Genomic DNA, 19,241 nt, shown 5'->3' with positions numbered 1-19,241 from the left:
CTACCCAGGATCACACACACAAAATAAAAATAAAAATAAAAATATTTAATCAAAGGATTAAAATCCTTCTCCTAACCTGCACAGCTAATGACTTACCAAGTTATTTGAATATTAATAAAGATCTTAAAAAAAAAAAATAATAATAATAAAAATACCCATACTGCCCATCTAGACTTTGACCAGGAAGGTAGTTTTCTTGTGGTTTGTGGGTTTTTTTTTGGTTCCCTCCCACCCTGTTTTGCTGCACTAATTCAACAATTTTGTAAATGCAATGCTAGAATACAAAAAAAGAATACAAAAACCTAGGATGTACTTCAGGTCTCTTTAGAGAGAACTCAGTAAAAGAAAAAAAGATGTGCTGCGACTTCATCTTGGGAAGAGAGGCAGTCTTTGCTGCGAAGGAAGGAAGCACTTGGGATCCCTCATGTTACAGAAATTAGTTTACAAATAGCTTTGCTTATGCCACGATCAATTCTGGTCTCACAAACTAAGTCTTCGCCAAATTCAAACTGTATATTCTTGGTTGGCTAGAGAATTAAACTATGACGAGAAAAAAAAAAAACTTACCCCATTTTAAGAAGGTGTTTGTTGACATAGCGCACGTTCCTTCATACGATAACTTCTGAGATGAAGAGCCTGGGGGAGAAAAAAAAAAAGAAACAGGATTTCTCCATCTCAGAGAAACACTGTTAAGTGCCTTATGTCAAGTGGCTATGAAAGTATGTGAGGACGCAGTGCCCTAGCAGCAAGGCTTATCTCACAAATATCCAGCTGTTATTTGTCCAGAGTTCTATTTTATCTTAAGTAAAATGGGTTTTATCCTACCCTGGAGCTTTGATGTTCTTAGTATCTATGATAAAAGAAAGTCTCAGAACAGCAAATCTGCCAAACATCAGTATAATTTGGTTTTGGGCTCCTATTTTGTCTGGTTTTGGACTGAGGGAGATGTAGGTAAAGTCCACATCCAAGCTTTCAACTGATTCATTTAGAGTTCATGCAACATCTCTCACTAATCTTACAAGATGCTGAAATGCCACTGTTTCATACAAAATCCCCTTAGAACAGTCTACTGTCATCCCCCGTCTTTCTCAAAAGTAATAAACAAGCTTTTCTGTTGATGCAGCTTTGTGGAAGTAAGCACAATTAGGCCTCATGCTAAAATGAGCAGCATACTAATGAGAAGCGCTGAATCAATTATTCCCCGGGAATTCAAGGCTATCAGCAGTCTTAGATCAGACATGGCATTTTTTTTATAGCTTTCACAGACTCCCAACAAGAAAAAAGCACCACACAGCTACTCTGAATCTGTATTATACATCCAAAAATACATTCCCCGTCCCCGCCTTCCTCACCTCATTTCTTTAAGTTAAGCTGATATTGCTTCACAACTTGGAAGTGTTCTTATTCCAGCTCCTCCTCTCTCATTTGCATTTTATTAATGCTTATGGGCTGGATTAAAGAAAATATCCCCACAACAGCCTTCCACAGGTTAGAGTAGTATGTGTGAAAACTTGTCAGTTCTTAGCAAATACAGACTGCTGGACTGAGGTTGACAAAGAGCTCTGAAAGCAACCCATCGGGACACACATTGAGCTGAGCTGTGTGCCTGGGGCAGTAGGGCAGCACGCAGAGAGGCTGTGCCTTTCTTCCTGCCCTCAGGTCTTGTGGATTGAGATTGCTAATTGTGATTGTTAATTGAGAAAGAATGAGAGCTAGAGATTCTCACTTCCAGTGTAGCAGCTTGGATAGATGCAGCATTTGAATCATTTTCCCTTTCAGTCAGAAAATATAAAGAAGTGCTGAAGTACCCACACAGCTGCGTAGTATTACGTTCCTAAAACTGGTCATTCAGGGTTCCCATCCTACAGCCTCCACTACTAAGCTTAGGAAGTAGTCATTACACTCAACAAGCCAAGTTTACAAGAGATCAAGATTTCTTGACATGTTTTTACACCTGCAGTTACAAGGAGCGGTACAGGACCAAGTCTGACTATCAGCTCTTCAGAAACACTTCATGTTATGAGAATCAAGATAAAAATACTCTTGAATTGCTCCTTGAAGTGCTCTACACCTACAACATCAGCAACCTAGAGGGGTGAGCAAGTGAGTCCTACCACTACAACAGAGTATGAGCAATGTGGAGAAGAATCAGTGTACTTCAGGGGGGGAATGTGCCCTCACACATACACCACCACCTCCACTCCCAGATAAAAGTTGGGAATTGTTAGGGCAGAAGCAGCCCTGTGTTGGGCTTGGGCTGTTTTTTGTTTTGTCACTAGGTGATGTTTGAACAGGCCACTTAACATATGATTTGTTGAAGTGAGATTTAATTAGAACAGCACAGATGTTTTCGTTCCTTTGTCCTACTTTTCAGTAATGCTCATGTCTCTTCTTCCACTGCAAATTAAAACAGCAAACCTTATGGCTCTATCATGACCTACACTTTTTCGTATCTTCTGTCTCCCATTGTTTCCTCTTTGGAAAAGCCAGAAGAAGGTCAGCTTCTCCAAGGCCACAAATTGCTTTTTTTCCAACTGCACCCTTACTGCTCCCCATACGGGTGTAACTTACTTAGCTACTGAGCATCTACGTCAGTAATTTACAATTCTGTGTGTATAAACTATACAAACATGGGCCTGCTCCAGCTTCCTGAAGACAAAAGCAACACATCCCAAAAAATCAAAAGAACCGCATCTGACACTTCCATCAGCTGTCACACCATGAAGTAACAACATCGGAGCACCTTATATTTTTCTACTTTACTAAAGACAAGTGAAAGGCAGCTTCCTCTTGTAACTTTGGATAATCATGATCTTCTGAATCACTCTGAATTAAAACATATCAGCCAGCCCTTTTGCCCTCATGGAGAGGAGAAAACATTCAATAGGAGTAGAGGGAATGGCCTCACGTTGCACCAGGGGAGGTTTAGGTTGGAAATGAGGAGACATTTCTTCTCAGAAAGAGCAGTAGGGCATTGGGATGGGTTCCCCAAGGACATGGTGGCATCCCTGTCCCTGGTGGTGTTTGAGGAAAGGCTGGACATGGTGCTTGGGGCATGGTTTAGTGGGTGACACTGGTTTTAGTGGGGAACCCACACTAGCAGAGGGCCAAGGACAGCCCCAGCACCTCATCCCTAACGCTTCAACAAGGCAGCGGGCACAGGGCTGAAGCAGCCACATGTTGAAGGGCATGTCAGTCTGCAGCTCCAAGCAGAGCCTCGTGTTTCATCTTAGCACCACCCGAGGCAGAACAGAGGCGGTTTTGCTGTTAAAACCAAGCTGCGACCGAATTCTTCCCTTCTCAACCCCTCAAGCCTCTGCGCGGCCCCGACCTCCCCAACATGGCGGCGGGGAGGCGCCGCCCGCCCTGGCCGCGCTGTCGTAAGGGCGCCGCGCTTGGCGGCAGTGCCGTGAGGCGCGGCGGGGCTGCGCCGCCATGGACCGGAGGAAGAAGCCCCTGGACGTGGCCGCCTCCTCGGTGAGCGGGCGGGGGCGGCCGGGAGACGGCCCAGGGGAACCTCCGGCCTCTGAGGAGCCCGTCTCTGGGTGTTAAAGCTGTGTGCGAGCGGCTGGGTGCTCGCTGTGTGGTGCCGGCCCCGGGCCCTCTGCACCGCGGGCCTCGCAAGGCCTGGAGGCGCCTTACGGCCCCTCACAGCCCGGGGGGGCGATAACGGGGGCGGGGGGGACGTGGGCTCCGTCCCCGGCCTGCCCTGAGCTGGGGAAGGCTCGGTCAGGAGCCGGGGGGAGGTGAGGTGCTGGGCGCTGGGGACCTGGGGTGCCCCGCCTGGTGCGGCCTCTGAGCCCAAGTTCTGTTTAAAACAATCAGTTGGGTGCTCGTGTAACTGTAGGAGGATGTTTTTTTTCACTGGAAATGCGCTTACTGCTTCGTATGGTAACTGCTGGGTGTGTGTAAGGTGTGTCTGCGTTGTTTGCTGACTTGTTTTTTTTGCTGCTGATGTAGCTGGTGGATCTCAAAGCAGAACTCTTCCGAAAGCAAGAGGAATTCAAGAAGGAAAAGCTGTTGAAAGATGCTGGCATCTTTGCAAAGCCCAAACCCCTTAATAAGGTAGAAAGTTTTTTCCATTGCTCTTTTTGTTATTCTTTCTCCTTAAACTAAAGCAGTTCACATGTATTGAAGTCTAAATACACAAGTATTCAGAGCTGTGTTACTATTCAAATGTTAAATCTTCATCACAAGAATGTTTAAATTTCTATCGGCTAATTTACAGATTATATTCTTGTGCAGAGCAGAAGACTCATGCTTATGTATATCTAAATCATTTCTTAATCTTCAATCCCTAGGGAGCTTTTGTAGTTACAGCAAAAGATGTTTGTTTGTTTGTTTTTTTTTACTCCAGTAATTTGTGTGCTTCCACGAAGGATGGAAGATGAGAGACTCTTCCAGAATCACTGAACTTTGTCGATAAATTCTCTGTGCTCTTCTGTATAACAGTGTATAACAATGAACGCGCAGTTCTCTCATTTTACTCTTTACTGCACATTTTCTATTCATTCCATGGTTTTCTAGTAGTAAAGTTGCCATACTTGAAGGACGTGAAGCATTCAGTGTTACTCTGTAAACAAGCAATCTGATTATTCTGTTATCTTTATGTTAGATGTAAAACAGAAACAGTACATAGCTCTCTTACTAGTTAAGTAATCAGAAAGATTGCTCATATTAATTATTTTTCTGTAACACCCTTGATAGAGTTGGTTTTGTCTGATTTCTGAGTGACTTTGTTTGCTTCTCAGCCTGTCCTTCTGTGTAATTTAGGACAGACTTGCTGTATTGTACAGCACAGCAGGTGTAATCTCAACTTAAACATGATTAAGAGGTTATTTACCAGGCCTTCATGACTGATTTGCACAGTTTGGTTTATGGAATTGAAATCTTTTTCAATCTTTCTTTGGTGTTTTATTTGTTGTTGCAAAATTGCACTCCCCAGAAACCAAGTATCTGGAGCAAACAAAACACAGGAGTTGCAAATCGAGCTGAGAAAGATGTTGAGCAGAAGGCAGAAGAGGATCAAACGTTAGATAAATCAAGGTAACTCTAAAGCTCTGTAAGAAAGGAATGCTTTGTAGAATTTGTTTTTCAATGTTTAGAAAAGCACAAAGAAGAAGTTACATGGATATTAGACCAACAGGGAAGACCAGTATCAATTCTATGCTCTTTACCAGGAATGTACAACCTGCACGGCAGCAGTCTGGTGCTCTAGAGATACCTGCCCTTACTTTATCGTAACTGTCTATGTCAGGTTACTGCTTTTGAGTGCCCTTTTTAGATGTAAAATCCAGGGCAGTGATGCACCAGAATTCATGTTACAAAGTGTATCTTGGACTTGACAGGAAATGGCTTCCTTTTTTTTTTTTTTTTTTTTTGCAAGATTTGACTGATAATCTATATGGGTTAATTATGCAATAAAATACACAATGAAAATGTAATTTGTAACCCATTTGCTATTTTTCTCTAAGCATTTCCTAGCTCTTCAAAATTGTCTTCTGTCGTTCCAGAAATCAGTTAAGGTTTTCTCCTCAGCTTCTAAAAAGTGTATCTCCATGTTATTCCTTCCCTTTTCCTTCCTTCCAAAACAGTTTTTCAGCGTCTTATTTCCAGTATTTATCTGACAGACTGTTGTAGCTTCATAGAGGTAGAATACTAGTGGCTTGATATTCCTGTCTACTTGATAAATTACACTAAAGGTTACCTCCATAATTTTATTGAGATTATTTTCAGGATAGATTCTGGAACTGGGTATCTGTGTATTTTCAGAAACTTCTGTTAAGGTTCAAAATAAAAAACAGGCATAGCTCAGCTTCTACTAAATACTTCTAGCGCTCTTGGCACTTCTCTGTCCCATTTACCTAAGGATGAATTGGTCATTTTGAGCTGTGTTTGGAATTGATGGGAATACAAGCATTTAGGGTATTTTTTTTTTCTTCTTCAGGAAGAAACTAGAAGAGAAGGCCAAGCTGTATGAGAAGATGGCAAAAGGCGACTTCCCAGGTGAACAAAGCTAATCTGAAATAATTATTTATGTGACATAATATAAATATTCATTTTGAAATTTAAATTGCTGAACTTATTTTATAAAAACTAAACAATATATGTAATAGAGAGATACAGATATAAATTTGTTTCAAAAGTATTGGTTGGCCTTTCTGGCTATCTAGTGATTTACAGCAGCTACGCTGAATTCACTGCTTACATGGGAAACTTTTTGGATCTGTTATACAGAGTGATTAACAAGGGTTATTCTGCTATGAAAGAGGGAAAAAATACAGGTAGCAGAGAATATAAAATTGCTTTTTGGAGGGCAGTCTGTCCTAGTAAATCACCTTGAGCTCGTTTCAGTCTGTCAGTCATTAAAGGGGTGGACATACTCTGTTTTTTCAATACAGAATCTTAGAAAAACAAAATTAATTTATTCTCCATTATGCAGTCTTTGCATTTCGTTGCTGATTTTCTATCTTTCATTCTAATTCTTGGACTTTATGAAGAGCAGAGGAGCAGTAGGGGAGTCTGGCTGGTTCTTGTATGAACGTTAGTCATGCAGCTAATAGGGTTAGAGAATTATAATCTGTCCCTTTCTTTTTCACACATGCAATCCCTTGCAAGAAGTAATTATGAAAATAGAATCAAAATCTCATTGCAATTAATCTCTCATGTTTTCTTTACTAGTATCCATCTTTCCCAAATGTGATCTCACCACTTTTCTCCACTTTTTAAAAGTACACTAGTGACCGCTTGCTGCCAGCACGCTAAATTCTGAGCGTCAAATAAGTATTTGAACTGTTGTGTTACAAACCCTGGACTTCTGAAATAACTAATGAGCAGAGGATATTTTAGTGCAAAGACTGCAACCTTCTTTGTAATCTACAGGAACAATTAATTGCTTTAGAAAAAGCCTGAAAGCTATATTCAGAAATAGAGGAGCCAGTTTATAGCTCCAAGTTTGTTTGGCCCCAAATGAGATTTAAGTATTCCCCAGAAGTACGGTCAGGGGCATTGCTGTCAGCTGAGAAGTTGATTGCAACTATTACGTATTGATTTTGTGTTCAGTTCTGTTCTTTTCATGGCTGTTCTCTAAGAATCGATTTTCTGTCTTAGATGAAGAAACTGAAGATTTGTACCTAGTGGATTTCACTCAGAAGATCATAGACAAACAGCGAGAAGTACAGGAACTGTACCAGAACGAAGCTGCTAAAAAGACTTTAGAAAAAGAGGCAGATGAGGAGGAAACTGAACCAGAAATGGAAATACCACCACCAGAGGACCCAGACGAAGAATGGTTGGTACTACTGAGTGGGGTGATGCATTGGAAAATAACTCTGTTCTCCAGAATATCTGGAGTGGCACTTTTTTTTTTTTTAATGTTACACATTGAGAAGAGGTGGTAATGTTCTTTTATTTCATGTCTCGTTAAAAGACAATCCTTAGTGTTATTTTCCATATAGGTAACACTGCAATAGAATCCTCCTACAAGATTTTGTGAAGTTTCAGCCAGGGAAATGTACTATAAATGAGACACATTGCAATATCCTCTCATTTTCTTGCATAGTTTATGGGAGTTCTGATTGCAGTATTGATAGGATTTTTTGGTGTCTTGTGTGGAAGTCTACTTCAGCAAAATGTTTTTTTGTTACATCTGTCTTCTCTAGTTGTGTGGGATTTACAAAATGAGCACTCATTTTTGTTGTGTAACCTCCTCATAAGAGGGAAACTTTGACTGGGGGGAAAAACACATGATTTTACAGCATTTCTTCCACTGTTTTACTACAAAATTGCAAATAGCCTGCAGCAATTTTCTGTGACATTTCAATAACTAGTTTTTCAACAAAGATATTAGGATTAATTATGAAACCAGTCTGACTAAACATTTTTTAGCCAGATTGTGAAAAATGCTTATGGAACGGAGATTTTAATTCTAGTAATCAGTTTAAAACAGCAATTAGCAAAATGAAAAAGAGCACGCCAGTTTTCCAGTTTATTAGGCCACGATAAGATTAGCAATGTAATTTTTCAGAATAAATTGGGAAAATGAATCCAGGCAAGGGACCAGAAAATTGCTAGGCTGGAAAGGCAGATATACCTATTACTGGTATCATACTGAAATTCAAGATGAAACTAGCAGTGATCCAATGACGGGCTCAAACTACTTTGTGCTCTCATCACACTAAGTTTCGGAAACTTAAACCAATAAATTTTACTGTTCATATTGTGCTTTTCTGTCATTGCCTACGTCTCAGTTAAACGACATACATTATTAATACATCATTCATCTCAATGAGGCCATTTCCTAATGAAGATATTTGGGTGCTGGCATAATTAATGCAAATGAGCCTGCAGCTATATCTTTACTATAGAGAATGCAAGTAATTTTTGTTGTTGTTTTTTTCAGATGTTACATTATAATAAAAAGGGGCACTGAGTATATACTAAGCTCTGGATATCCATAGAAATTATGTAAAAGAGCTAAATAACTAAAAGCACAGATCTTTAAAAGTTTGTTTGGGAATTAGATTGCCAATCATACATTTTCAGCTGTAATGTTAAGTCTTTAAATTGGGATAATAGAGGCTGTTTGATGCCAGAGAACTTTCTAGAATTATTGGACAATAAGTACAGCTCTCTATCAGCTTTTTTGACAACTGTAAATTAAGTGTTCAGGACTATAAAAAATCGTATAAGAAACCCAATATGTGCTTCAAAGGAACACTTTGAATTTTAGTCAGCTTTTGTTGTGCAAGCTGAATGAACGCTATCAGCCTATTCTAAATGAGCTTTGGACTGATAATTGAAGTATATTGTAGCAATTTCGTATCTGCAAGAAGTCAATGCTGCATCATTATTTTCACCCTAGGAAGCAAGTACTGGAATCGTTTTTATTTTGGTGTGAAAATTGATATAGTAACTTTTGAACGTTTCTTTACACCACCTTAATATCAAGGCAAACAGCTGGCCCAAAGTGGGGTTGAGTAAATACCTGTGATAAAACTGTTGTATGCCCTGTTCAGAATGTAGCCTTGGGAGTCTGCTAATTGAAAGCTGGAAGGAACTGTCATACATGGAGAGACTGAGAGATGATGAATACTTTTTGGAAAGTGTCACTGCTTCTGTCTTCTGGTTAAAAGTTCTGTAAGTCTGAAAATAAAAGTTCCATGTGAAAATTCCTTTTCTTTCATTACAGGGTTGATTATGTCGATTTCTTAGGCCGATCGAGACGCTGTATGAAGAAGGATTTGCCAAGTCTTCTTAAAATGGATCAAGAGCTTCAGGGGAAAAGGTTTGGTTTCTTTCATGGAATTACATGTTCCTTGCAGTATTTAACGTCGTTATTTTTAATGAGAAGGAAGAGAGGTTTATGTTTTGTTATCTCAATCCAGAATCACTGAAGCTACTTCTTTCTCTGTGTTTACTTTAGGCCAGCTTCTACTGATTACTACATTGTGCCTTAAAAAATAGCCAGAGTAGTTACAGTGAAATTGTGCATGACATAGGTTTTATCAAATTTTCTATTATAAATTTATACAGTATTCCAAGGCTTCTGTTTATTTCACCATGGCAGCTGGCAGTTGGAATATGTGGCAGGTGTACTGTTTTTAAATTCCAAGAGAACAGAGGCTACGGATATGAAATAAAAGCATAAATGAAATTTTTAATAAACTACCAAGGCACAATATTTGATGGAAATGCTGACTAAATCTAAGACCTCACTTACAGACTACAGCTTGTAAAGAGGAGTTTTAATAAACTGATTTAGCAATCTCTTGGATATCTGATGCATCTTTTAAAACTGATCTTTTTATACAAAGTGTATTTTATACCTTCCAGAAAATGCCAGAGAAGTGACTCTTGGTTCTCCTTAATCTGGAAACTGTTCATAATCTTTCAGCAAAACCAACAGCATCATGATATTCGAAGTGAATTTGTTATATCCCCATTTGTTTGTTTTTTCTCTTCTGTTACTTAGGTGTTTAACAGCTTTTCTGTTAAAATTATTATGGCAGCACTGAAAATTGTTTTCAGAAAATAATCTAAAGGTACCTTAATGGAGCCTTTACTGTTGCTGAAGTGAAAATTCTTTTATGCTGGCAACTTATTAGTGTTTTCTCTCTATTTTAAAAGTAAGATGGAGAATATGGGTGCTTTGAAATTGCAGTCTCTCTGGATTTATATTAATGACAGTCTGTCAGCAAAACCTGCTTTAGTTAAAAAATAAAAAAAATCCTGCTGCTTCCCTTGAGGAAAAAAAAAATGTTTCCTACATTGGGTACCAAAGGCCATGGACTTCTGGGGTAAATGGCTAGCTTATTGCTCCTTCAAATACCACTCATTTTCTTATGTTAAATCTGAAATATTGCTATATGTGGTTGCTAGCATCCCAACAGATGCAAAAAAAAAAAGTGAACGTGTCATTTCTCGTTCTGCGCTTTGGTAAAGATTTCATAACACCTCCAGGAAAGGATACAATTTGTTTAAGTATCTTACTAAAATGTTCTACTAGTACCTTCTTTTAGAAGTGGTTTTATGTTTGTCTTTACCTTGTAACATATTCATCAGTCTTGCATCTCTAGGTGATGCCTACAGTGATCTGTTTTGTAAAAACTGCAATAGAGGATTAGACACAATCATGATTTCATCGTTTGATGCTATAGAGCCAATAACTTCTGCCCTATAATAATCCCTAACTTTTTTTTTTCATTAGACTAGACCCTGATGGGAATACTTTGTTATCTGAAGATATGAAGAGAGAACTTCAGAGGCAGCAGTGGGAAAAAGAAGAAGAAGAAGCCCTCAGAAAACCCATGGGACCCATACATTATGAGGACATCAGAGAAAATGGTATACTTCCATATTTTATATCATTTATCTTCATGTAGATACTGGTTTTAGAGGAAGCAAAGGAAAGTTGGTTTTTGTTGCCTGTATTGCCAACTTTAGGTATGTGTTAAATCACATTTGCAATAACTATTCAAACTATCAGGACATTCATCTACATTTATCTTTCATCAAATTGCACTTTTCTCAAATCAAATTTGAAAAATACATCTCATCACCCAGTTTTCTCCTTTAGGATACTTCACTTCATGTATCATCTAAACAAGCCTGTTATAGCCATAAAAACAGTGTGGTGTATGTTGCAATTCAATGCCTGAAAGCAGGGCATGTGGTGCTTGTAGTTACTGTTGATTGTAAACTGAGTGTAACTTGAACTTCATGAACTTTTTCTTTTCAGAGGCCAGGCAGCTTGGTGTTGGTTACTTTGCCTTTTCCCGTGACCAAGAGCTTAGACATAAACAACGGGCAACACTGGACATGCTGAGAGAGCAGGTATGGGTTTAAAAAGCAAATTGCAGTGTAAAAGCATCATAATTTCAGCAGTCACTATCTTTGGTTTGTTGTGTAAGCCTTACACTCAGTGATGCCTGCATCTAACTCCAAAAAAAAAAATTGCCCTCTTTTTCCCTTTTGAATCATGGTACCTGATGATTGCTTTTGTTGTTTAGCGAAGGAGGACATGTAGTTGATTATACTAACACGGGAAGATTAATTCATGTTTTTTCTTTACTGTTTAGACACTTGATCAAAGAACTAAACGTGAGCAGATAAAAGAAAAAAGAAAGGCAGCTCTAGAAGCCAGGCTGTCTAAACTTCGAGCACGGAAGGTTAAGAAATTAAGGGAAGATGGGTTAGAGGAAGAGGCAGCAAAACTGGAGAACGGAGGTATGATTAGTTGCCTTTTTTTAGTTGCTATTTCATCTTGTATCAGTGAGTGGGCAGGCATCCTCTAATTGATGTAGGCTTGGGCATTTAATATATTGCTATTACGTATTTTATTTATACAAATAGTATAAATTAAAATAGCAGGAGTTCATATAACTAAGTGTAGATATAAAATCGTGCCAGAGAGAGCTTAATAATGCTGGAAGAAATGTCATGCGTAGATGTAGTCCTTCTTGGATTCATGTCTGACAGCAGGAATTGTGCGAGTTGAGCTGCTGAAATTGTACTGGCTGGTTTTTAAGATGAGCAAGATAAAAATATTAGCAAGTTGGTTTTGATATCGTATAATATACGCTCTTACAGTTTTGGTGCAGTCTGTAAATTGGACATACAACTGGCTTTTAGGACTTGGGATGATGAATTCAAGTTCTTTGTGCTGTCTCCTGTCTGACACTACTAGATACTTATATTGTCTATCTCCCACTGTAAATTGTAGCTGATATTTAACTTGTCAGAATTCTAAGCAAGCGATTAACTGTGAAGTGTTCTGGAAATGACGAAGAGCAGTGTGCCACTAACTTACTATTGTTCAGAAGAAGAATGTAAATTGTTTTCTCCAGGATTACCAAAGTGGAGATGCGTGCTAATGTTCTTATTTTTAACAATTTTCTAGTTTCAGTATAATACTCAGCACATTCATTTTTGGGTTCTTAGGCAACAGATTTTTCAGCAGTTTCTTTGATACAACTAGAAAACCAATGAAGTGTCTCTTGGTAGATGGGTTTCCTGATTATCTGGATTATCCCTTATCTTTTCTGAATTAATATGAATTAATTAAAAAAAAAATCCCTATTCAGATGCATTTCATTGTTGAATGAAACTAGGTAACTACTATAAGCTTTATTATTGCAAATAACTACTGCTACTTTACTTACTCTTCCTATGAAATTCATATAGGAGATTTTAGACTGTTACTAACAAAAACTTGCTCTTTCTGCAAAGTAGAGATGAAAGATGCTACTGGTCCAGAACAAGCTGAGCAGGAGGCTCCGAGAGTTACCTCAGCAAGTAGAAAGGTTGAGGTTGTCATCCAGGAGAGAAGAGATACAAAGCCTGGCGTGCCTTATGTCCGTGAGTGGGATAAAGGCAAAGGTAAGGAAATAGAGATTCAGAAGCACTGTTTGGAAGTGGTGTGCATATTGCTGATTTCATTTCTGCTTTGAGACAAAGTATGGTAAATCTGGGAAGCAACAGAAATTAAAACTGAACAGAAGAACAGATTTTTACTGTTTTTAGAGAGTAGGTTTGTGGGATCTTGAATCATCTTTCTGTTGCAATGCTTCAGAGCTATTCTTAATCAGAAGTCAGCAGCTGTTAGAATAATTAGAATATCTACCACTTCTGTTGAAATAAAGAAGTTACTGGTTTTCCCCCACGCACACTAGAGGTATTGCAATAATCTCCATTTTCTGGTAATTAAGACTTTAGTGCTGTGATTGGTTTGTATTTTGATTCAGCCCTAACTAATCAGCAGTCTTTCAAAACCTGTGGCTGTTAAAGGATCTGAAAGTGACTAGGATGAGTTATACAGAGGGTAGTGCTTATCTTTAATGCTCATTAGTTTAGTTTCTGCTCTGTAGAAAAAAGTAGACTATGAGCTTAGCCAGCAATATAGTACTAGGTGAGAAGTAACTTCAGATGGCTTTAAGTAGCTGCATCTTCTTTGACTGATCTTCAGACACTGGAAACTATTTCAACTACTACTTTCCCTGTTTCTAACAGAACTGATGTTTGGGCAATGGTCAAAGAAGCAGGAAGAACTCAGAGATGAACGAGATCCAGAATTCGCACCACCTTCTGATTATTTTGTGGGACAAAAGAAAGATGATTACAGAAGCCAGAACTTGAACAGTCCTGAAACCACCTTTGAAAAATCGGAACCAGAAGCTTCACAAAACCAGCAGAAGCCATCAGTGCAGGCCAACACCAGCAGCACTGCAGTTGTGCCACCATCAGTGCAAGCTTACAGCAATGATGTTCAAGATAAAGCAGCATCAGCGGAGGCCTCTGGCAGCGACAGTGAAGACGGGTCAACATCAGAGACTGACAGCAGCGATGACCAGGAGGGGCTGCCATCAGCGCATGCTTATACCTGCGGTGCTCAAAACATGCCGCCACCAATGCACGCTTACGGCTATGGTGCTCAACGTGTGCTGCCACCAGGGCAGCCTTACGGCTACGGCATTCACGATATGCCATTTCCAATGCAGACTTATGGCTACGGCGCTCAGCACATGATGCCACCAATGCATGGTTATGGTTACGGCGCTCCAGATGTGCCGTTTTCAATGCAGGCCTATGGCTATGGCACACAGGATGTGCTGCCACCAGGGCACACTTGTGAGTGCAGCACCCAGAATTTGCAGCCACCAGGGCACAGCTGTGACTGCAGCACCCAAAATTTGCAGCCACCAGGGCACAGCTGTGACTGCAGCACCCAAAATTTGCAGCCACCAGGGCACAGCTGTGACTGCAGCACCCAAAATTTGCAGCCACCAGGGCACACTTGCGACTGCAGCACCCAGAATTTGCAGCCACCAGGGCACACTTGCGACTGCAGCACCCAGAATTTGCAGCCACCAGGGCACACCTGTGACTGCAGCACCCAAAATTTGCAGCCACCAGGGCAGAGCTGCGACTGCAGTGCTCAAGATGTGCCACCACCAGGGCAGGCCTTTGACTGCAGCACTCAAGACGTGCCGCCACCTGGGCAGTCATACAGCAGTGATGCTCAAAATCAAGCACCACTTTACCAAAGTTTAGATGATATGCTGTCTTACTACAGACAAGTGACTTGAACTGAGCAAAATAATAAACAAGAATCATAATTTAAAGAATTTAAATCAAATTATCTGTCAGCAAGAATATTTTCCTACATCTGGGAAAAATAGGTATCTGTCAGTAGATTGAAATAAATCTCATGGAGACCTAAGCTATGTTACGTCACAGCTGTACTTTTTCCCTGTTGATTCTCTTTCTTTTTTTCCTCTATTAAAATTCTCTAGCACTGCTAGAATCTAGTTCGGTATACATTCTTATTCTTTGCCACTAATGCCTGAACTTTGGGGTATAGCTTTGGGGTTGGAGGTAGTACAAGTTCACTAATATCTGTAGAAACGCTATGGAAATGGCAGGCCTGCTGCTGCTAAATGCAAAAACGTTTTAAGAAATGTGTTACCTACTTAATCTCCTGACTTCAGAGATGAGAAGTGCAGAATGTTATCTAGTGACAGTTGTGGCAAGTACTCCACGTGGTCATAATGCCTTCTGCATTCCTGAGGTCTGTATATAACTTGTAATTCTGTGAAGCAGATCAGAGTTGGAGAGAGGCACTGCAGAAACCAATAAATAATGATGGTAAGACTAAGAATAAACGCTTCAGTGAAGTAGAAGCCTTGACACCTGAAATTGCTGTCTTACTGGTTTAGAAAATGCTCTTAGAATTGTTCGAGTACATTCTTCTTGCATCATATATGCGGCTTTATTTTATTTAATACTTTTTTTTTTCCCTAAAAGCTGTTAATTGTGGTGATTTATATATAAAAGCAGGCTGACCTCTACCAAACAAGGTTTTTTTTTTTTTTTTTTTTTATTTCAGAATCTCAGGAAATGACAGTAATACATACTTACCATTTAGAAAATTATGATTTCTGAAAGCAGTTTAGGTACCTCCTAGTTGTATTTTAAAAGCTCATAAAAGCTAGGAAAGTGTGCTAGAATGGGCAATTCTGTAGATTGTGTAAATTTATATGGCAGTGATGTTCTGAAAGTAATGGGCATTTGAACCAAAGAGCGAATTGGGCAAAGACACAGAGAATATGCTACTCTCAGGTGTGTCAGTGGGATCTCAGGCTGTTCTGCAAAGCCTGGTGGACAGCAATGTCACTACCACAGCAAAAAGCAGTGCTCAAGGTCACTGAGCAAACTTGTCAGCATGCAGAACACATTCACTGTCCACAAACTATGTTTTAACCTCAGCTATTAAACACACTTCCATCTCTCCTCTTCCTATATCGCTTACAGCAGAAATAACACCCTGCAAAAGCACCAGTGGTACCATTTTAAAGGCACAAAATACTACAGTATTTTTATTGCCACCAAACGGTTAAGAGACTGGAGCTTTATGATAACTTCAGGTTTCTGTTTCTCTATACAGACCTAGAATTTAAGGATGGTATGACAGTATTAATGGCAACATCCACAGTACCTCTTTTTTGCTGCTGCTGACCTGAACTCAGCTGGTGAGCATAGCATTAGGGTTTATGTCTTCTTTTCCTTGAATCTCTTCAGGATGAATAAAGAATCTGAACATAAATAATGATTTTTATACTAATAACTTAAAGGAAGAGGTTACAGATTTGTCTGTTTTTACCAAATGTGACAGCATCAAAGCACAGGTTTTTTTCCTTGCTGTTTGGTGCAACCCCAGGTTAGTCAATATCCACGAGGTGGCACTCTGATCTTACAAATTTGCCACAGGAAACTGCCAGTATAAACCCGTTCACTGCTATTTATTTCATAATGTTAAAAAACTCTGATGACCCCAATTCCAGGAGAAATTTTTCAAACCTTGTGTCACCTCACATTTAATTTTGAGTTTAAAAGGGCTGCACTGTGCTTTAGCAGTTTTCTTCCATAAAGATAAGAACCTGTCAGAACACAGTTTCAGGAAGCAAATTGCCTTGGTTTTCTTGCACATTGATTGAAGGCAATAATAGAAGCAAGAGGTGGAAGGAGAAGCTGTAATTTTTTAAGTCATTGAGTCTGTGCAATCCTGTTAGATGTGTACATAATTGTAGGATCGCATGTCAGAATTAACCCCGTTTGAATAGAAGTGAAGCATTTTAGGGATGTTTTGGGTTGTGTACTTAATGTCTCTCTCTGCCTAGAATCACAATACACTGCAATTATTCATGAATTAAGCCTCAGAATGGTGTTCTGAAGTCGGATTGTAACATTGACCCTGTTTTGCAGGGAAAAAAAAAATAATAAAAATGCAGAAACAAGGTTACAAAGCAAGTTTGTAGCACCGCAAAAGTTCAAACCCAGTTCTCCAGTCTGGCTGACTTACCCTAGAGATGTTTTGTATTTAAGACCTCACATGAATCAGAAAGTGAGTATGATTCAGAGTATGATTTTCTTGGAGCTGAACTAACCCCAAAGAGTGGGCAAAGCATTTAAAACATTAGAGCATAACTGGAATTCATTATGGCAATCGTATCCCTTTGGATTTCCCTATAAGCAATATTTATATCTATTCTGCTACTACTTTAATCATCGGTATTCATTTCCTGCTGCGCTCTGGGCTTTGTATTTTCTGTGCCCTTCAGAGTGGGGGTAGTGTTATGTATGTGTGTGATGTAAGAGCTATGCTGCCTTTGCATTAGTTTAACATTGAGCTGGAGCTGCACTAAGGAACGAATGCCATTTTTAACAGTATTATGTAAAAACTTATGATCAAAGTGTTCTTTTGTCAGCTTTATTTCCATGGCCTAATATTAAACAGGAGGACTCTTGCCAGGAAGGCAGTTCAATGTCTACATTTTTAATGTAGACTTCCCCAGGAGGTACCAGGAGTGGCTCACGTTGCCTTCGGTGCACTCCACAGAGCCAGGGACAGGGCCTGGCTCTTGGGCAACGTCTCTAAGGCATCTTTGTCCCACGTCTTTGTGTAAGTATTGTTTTAATATGCAAGTTATCTTTGTCCAAAATGCAAAAAGTGTTCAGGCATGCTTGAATTTCAACCTTCACCTGCCCTGCCTGGCTGGCAGGACTCAATCTGATTTCCAGAGAATCCCCTTTAGAGCAGATAATTTTGTTGAAATGTCTAAAATTCACATCCTACCTTGTCCTGTAAGACCCAAGGTACTGACTTTGCATCTTAAAAGCTATTAAAGATGTTAAAAACAGCCAAGAACAAATGTAAAAATTTACCAAGAGCATACAAATGATTAAATTTATTTTCCCCTCTGTCAAAGATATGGCCTCAAGTGAGCCATAGAAACTTGAACTTTCATAAAGGTTCTATTGAAGTTTAACAGTTCTAGCTGGAAGTTTACTTTGTAATTAAGAAAGTGCTCTGCTTGCTTTCTCTAATTAAATGAAATAAAATTTCTTTTTCACAGTGGGAGAAGTAAATACTATTCTCAGTATCTAAGGGAAAAATAACTTATACTTCTTCTGGAAAGTTTAAAAGGAGTTTGGCCCCATCTAAGGAGAGGGATCTAGGAGATGGAGGAGGTCGCCCTGGTGCTGAGCTGCCAGCCCAGTACTAACGCCTGTCATGATTTCAACTGATAGCAGAGGTGCCAGATCATGGTCAGCCATCACCACCCCCACAGTGATTGTGGTGCCTTGACCTTTAAGTGCAAAGTGTCTGAAACCTGATAGATATTTATGGTAACGTGGGCTTTTGCTGATAGAAGTCTTGTATGGCTATAATGAATGGTGCAGTTCCCTGGCCTTCCAGCTCAGATTGCAGCTGTGACCAGAATTCAGAGAATGGTCCTTCTGCTTGTATCACTCAGAGGTTTCCAGCCTGTATGCAGCGGTGCTAACAAACACCATTCAGTGCTTATCCTGGATCTTTTGCTGTCTACTGCGTTCCTGCCCGATACCTTTCTTAAAAGTATCTCGGTCACAGACCAATGTCTGGTTGCTTCACAATGGTTTGCGTTCAGCTCGCCTTCTGACTGGAACAGGTATTAAGAATTTAAAACTCTCACTCCAAGATTTCACATAATTTCTCTAGTTTAAGTGAGCCATTCAGCGCATTTTATCCTTGCTGAAGCTTTTAATAAAGCATGTTGAACACTAAGGGCTCATTTGGAAACCTTTTCATTCCCTTTCTTATCATTTGTTGCTCTTCACTGGGTTAATGGAAGCAGCTGCTGCAGCGCTAGGTATGAAGGTATCTGTGAATTGCACTCTTCTACCACTGGCTTTCGGAGAGAGCTGGTGCTCAGTCAGAGTTTTTATTCAAGCCCTTTTAATGTAGTCACCCTGGTAGTGTTGTACACTCCACATCTCATTACAGAGGTCAGAGGTTTCCAGAAGGACTGAGAGCTGTGATCTGGTATTTGCTGTCTTGCAAAGCTCCACTATAATAGGAATACCTGGGAGGCAATCAAGAATACTGCATATGATTGTTAGTGTTTGAAGAAGAAAAGGGTGTTCTTCTGCACAGAAATAATTACCTAATTATTTATCCCAGCCATAGAAAATACCAAGAAAAGAGAAGGAACGCTGCCCTTCAACAAGAATGTGTTTATGTATTTTTTTTGAGACAGAGGCACCAGCCTTTGTCAGAATATTTTTCCTTTTTTTAAGGCAAAAATATATCTAGACTGATGATGGGCATTTCTTGTGGAAAAAAAAATCTGTATTTTGGGTGAAAATCTTCCAAGGTTGCTTACAATGGCTCATTGCAATGTCTACTTCAGAGCCACTTATGC

General features: G+C 39.6%; 1 protein-coding gene across 2 annotated transcripts; it reads left to right on the top strand.

The window, feature by feature from the left end:
• The first annotated feature begins 3,419 nt into the window (after positions 1-3,419).
• On the top strand, positions 3,420-17,471 carry CCDC174 (coiled-coil domain containing 174). 2 transcript variants are annotated; one of them, XM_082768243.1, is made up of 11 exons: positions 3,420-3,477; positions 3,961-4,065; positions 4,946-5,046; positions 5,948-6,006; positions 7,111-7,291; positions 9,191-9,286; positions 10,709-10,845; positions 11,240-11,334; positions 11,580-11,727; positions 12,730-12,879; positions 13,510-17,471. In XM_082768243.1, the coding sequence occupies exons 1-11, from the start codon at positions 3,436-3,438 to the stop codon at positions 14,583-14,585; spliced, it is 2,190 nt and encodes a 729-aa protein (XP_082624369.1). In that variant the 5' UTR covers positions 3,420-3,435; the 3' UTR covers positions 14,586-17,471. The 2 variants fall into 2 exon arrangements, with proteins under 2 accessions (XP_082624369.1, XP_082624370.1); XM_082768244.1 differs by having other exon boundaries at positions 12,733-12,879; positions 13,510-17,469.
• The last annotated feature ends 1,770 nt before the right edge of the window (positions 17,472-19,241 follow it).

This window comes from Aythya marila (assembly GCF_965140915.1).
Source record: "Aythya marila genome assembly, chromosome: 10".
Taxonomy (NCBI): domain Eukaryota; kingdom Metazoa; phylum Chordata; class Aves; order Anseriformes; family Anatidae; genus Aythya; species Aythya marila.
This window is presented reverse-complemented; position numbering and strand designations above follow the sequence as displayed.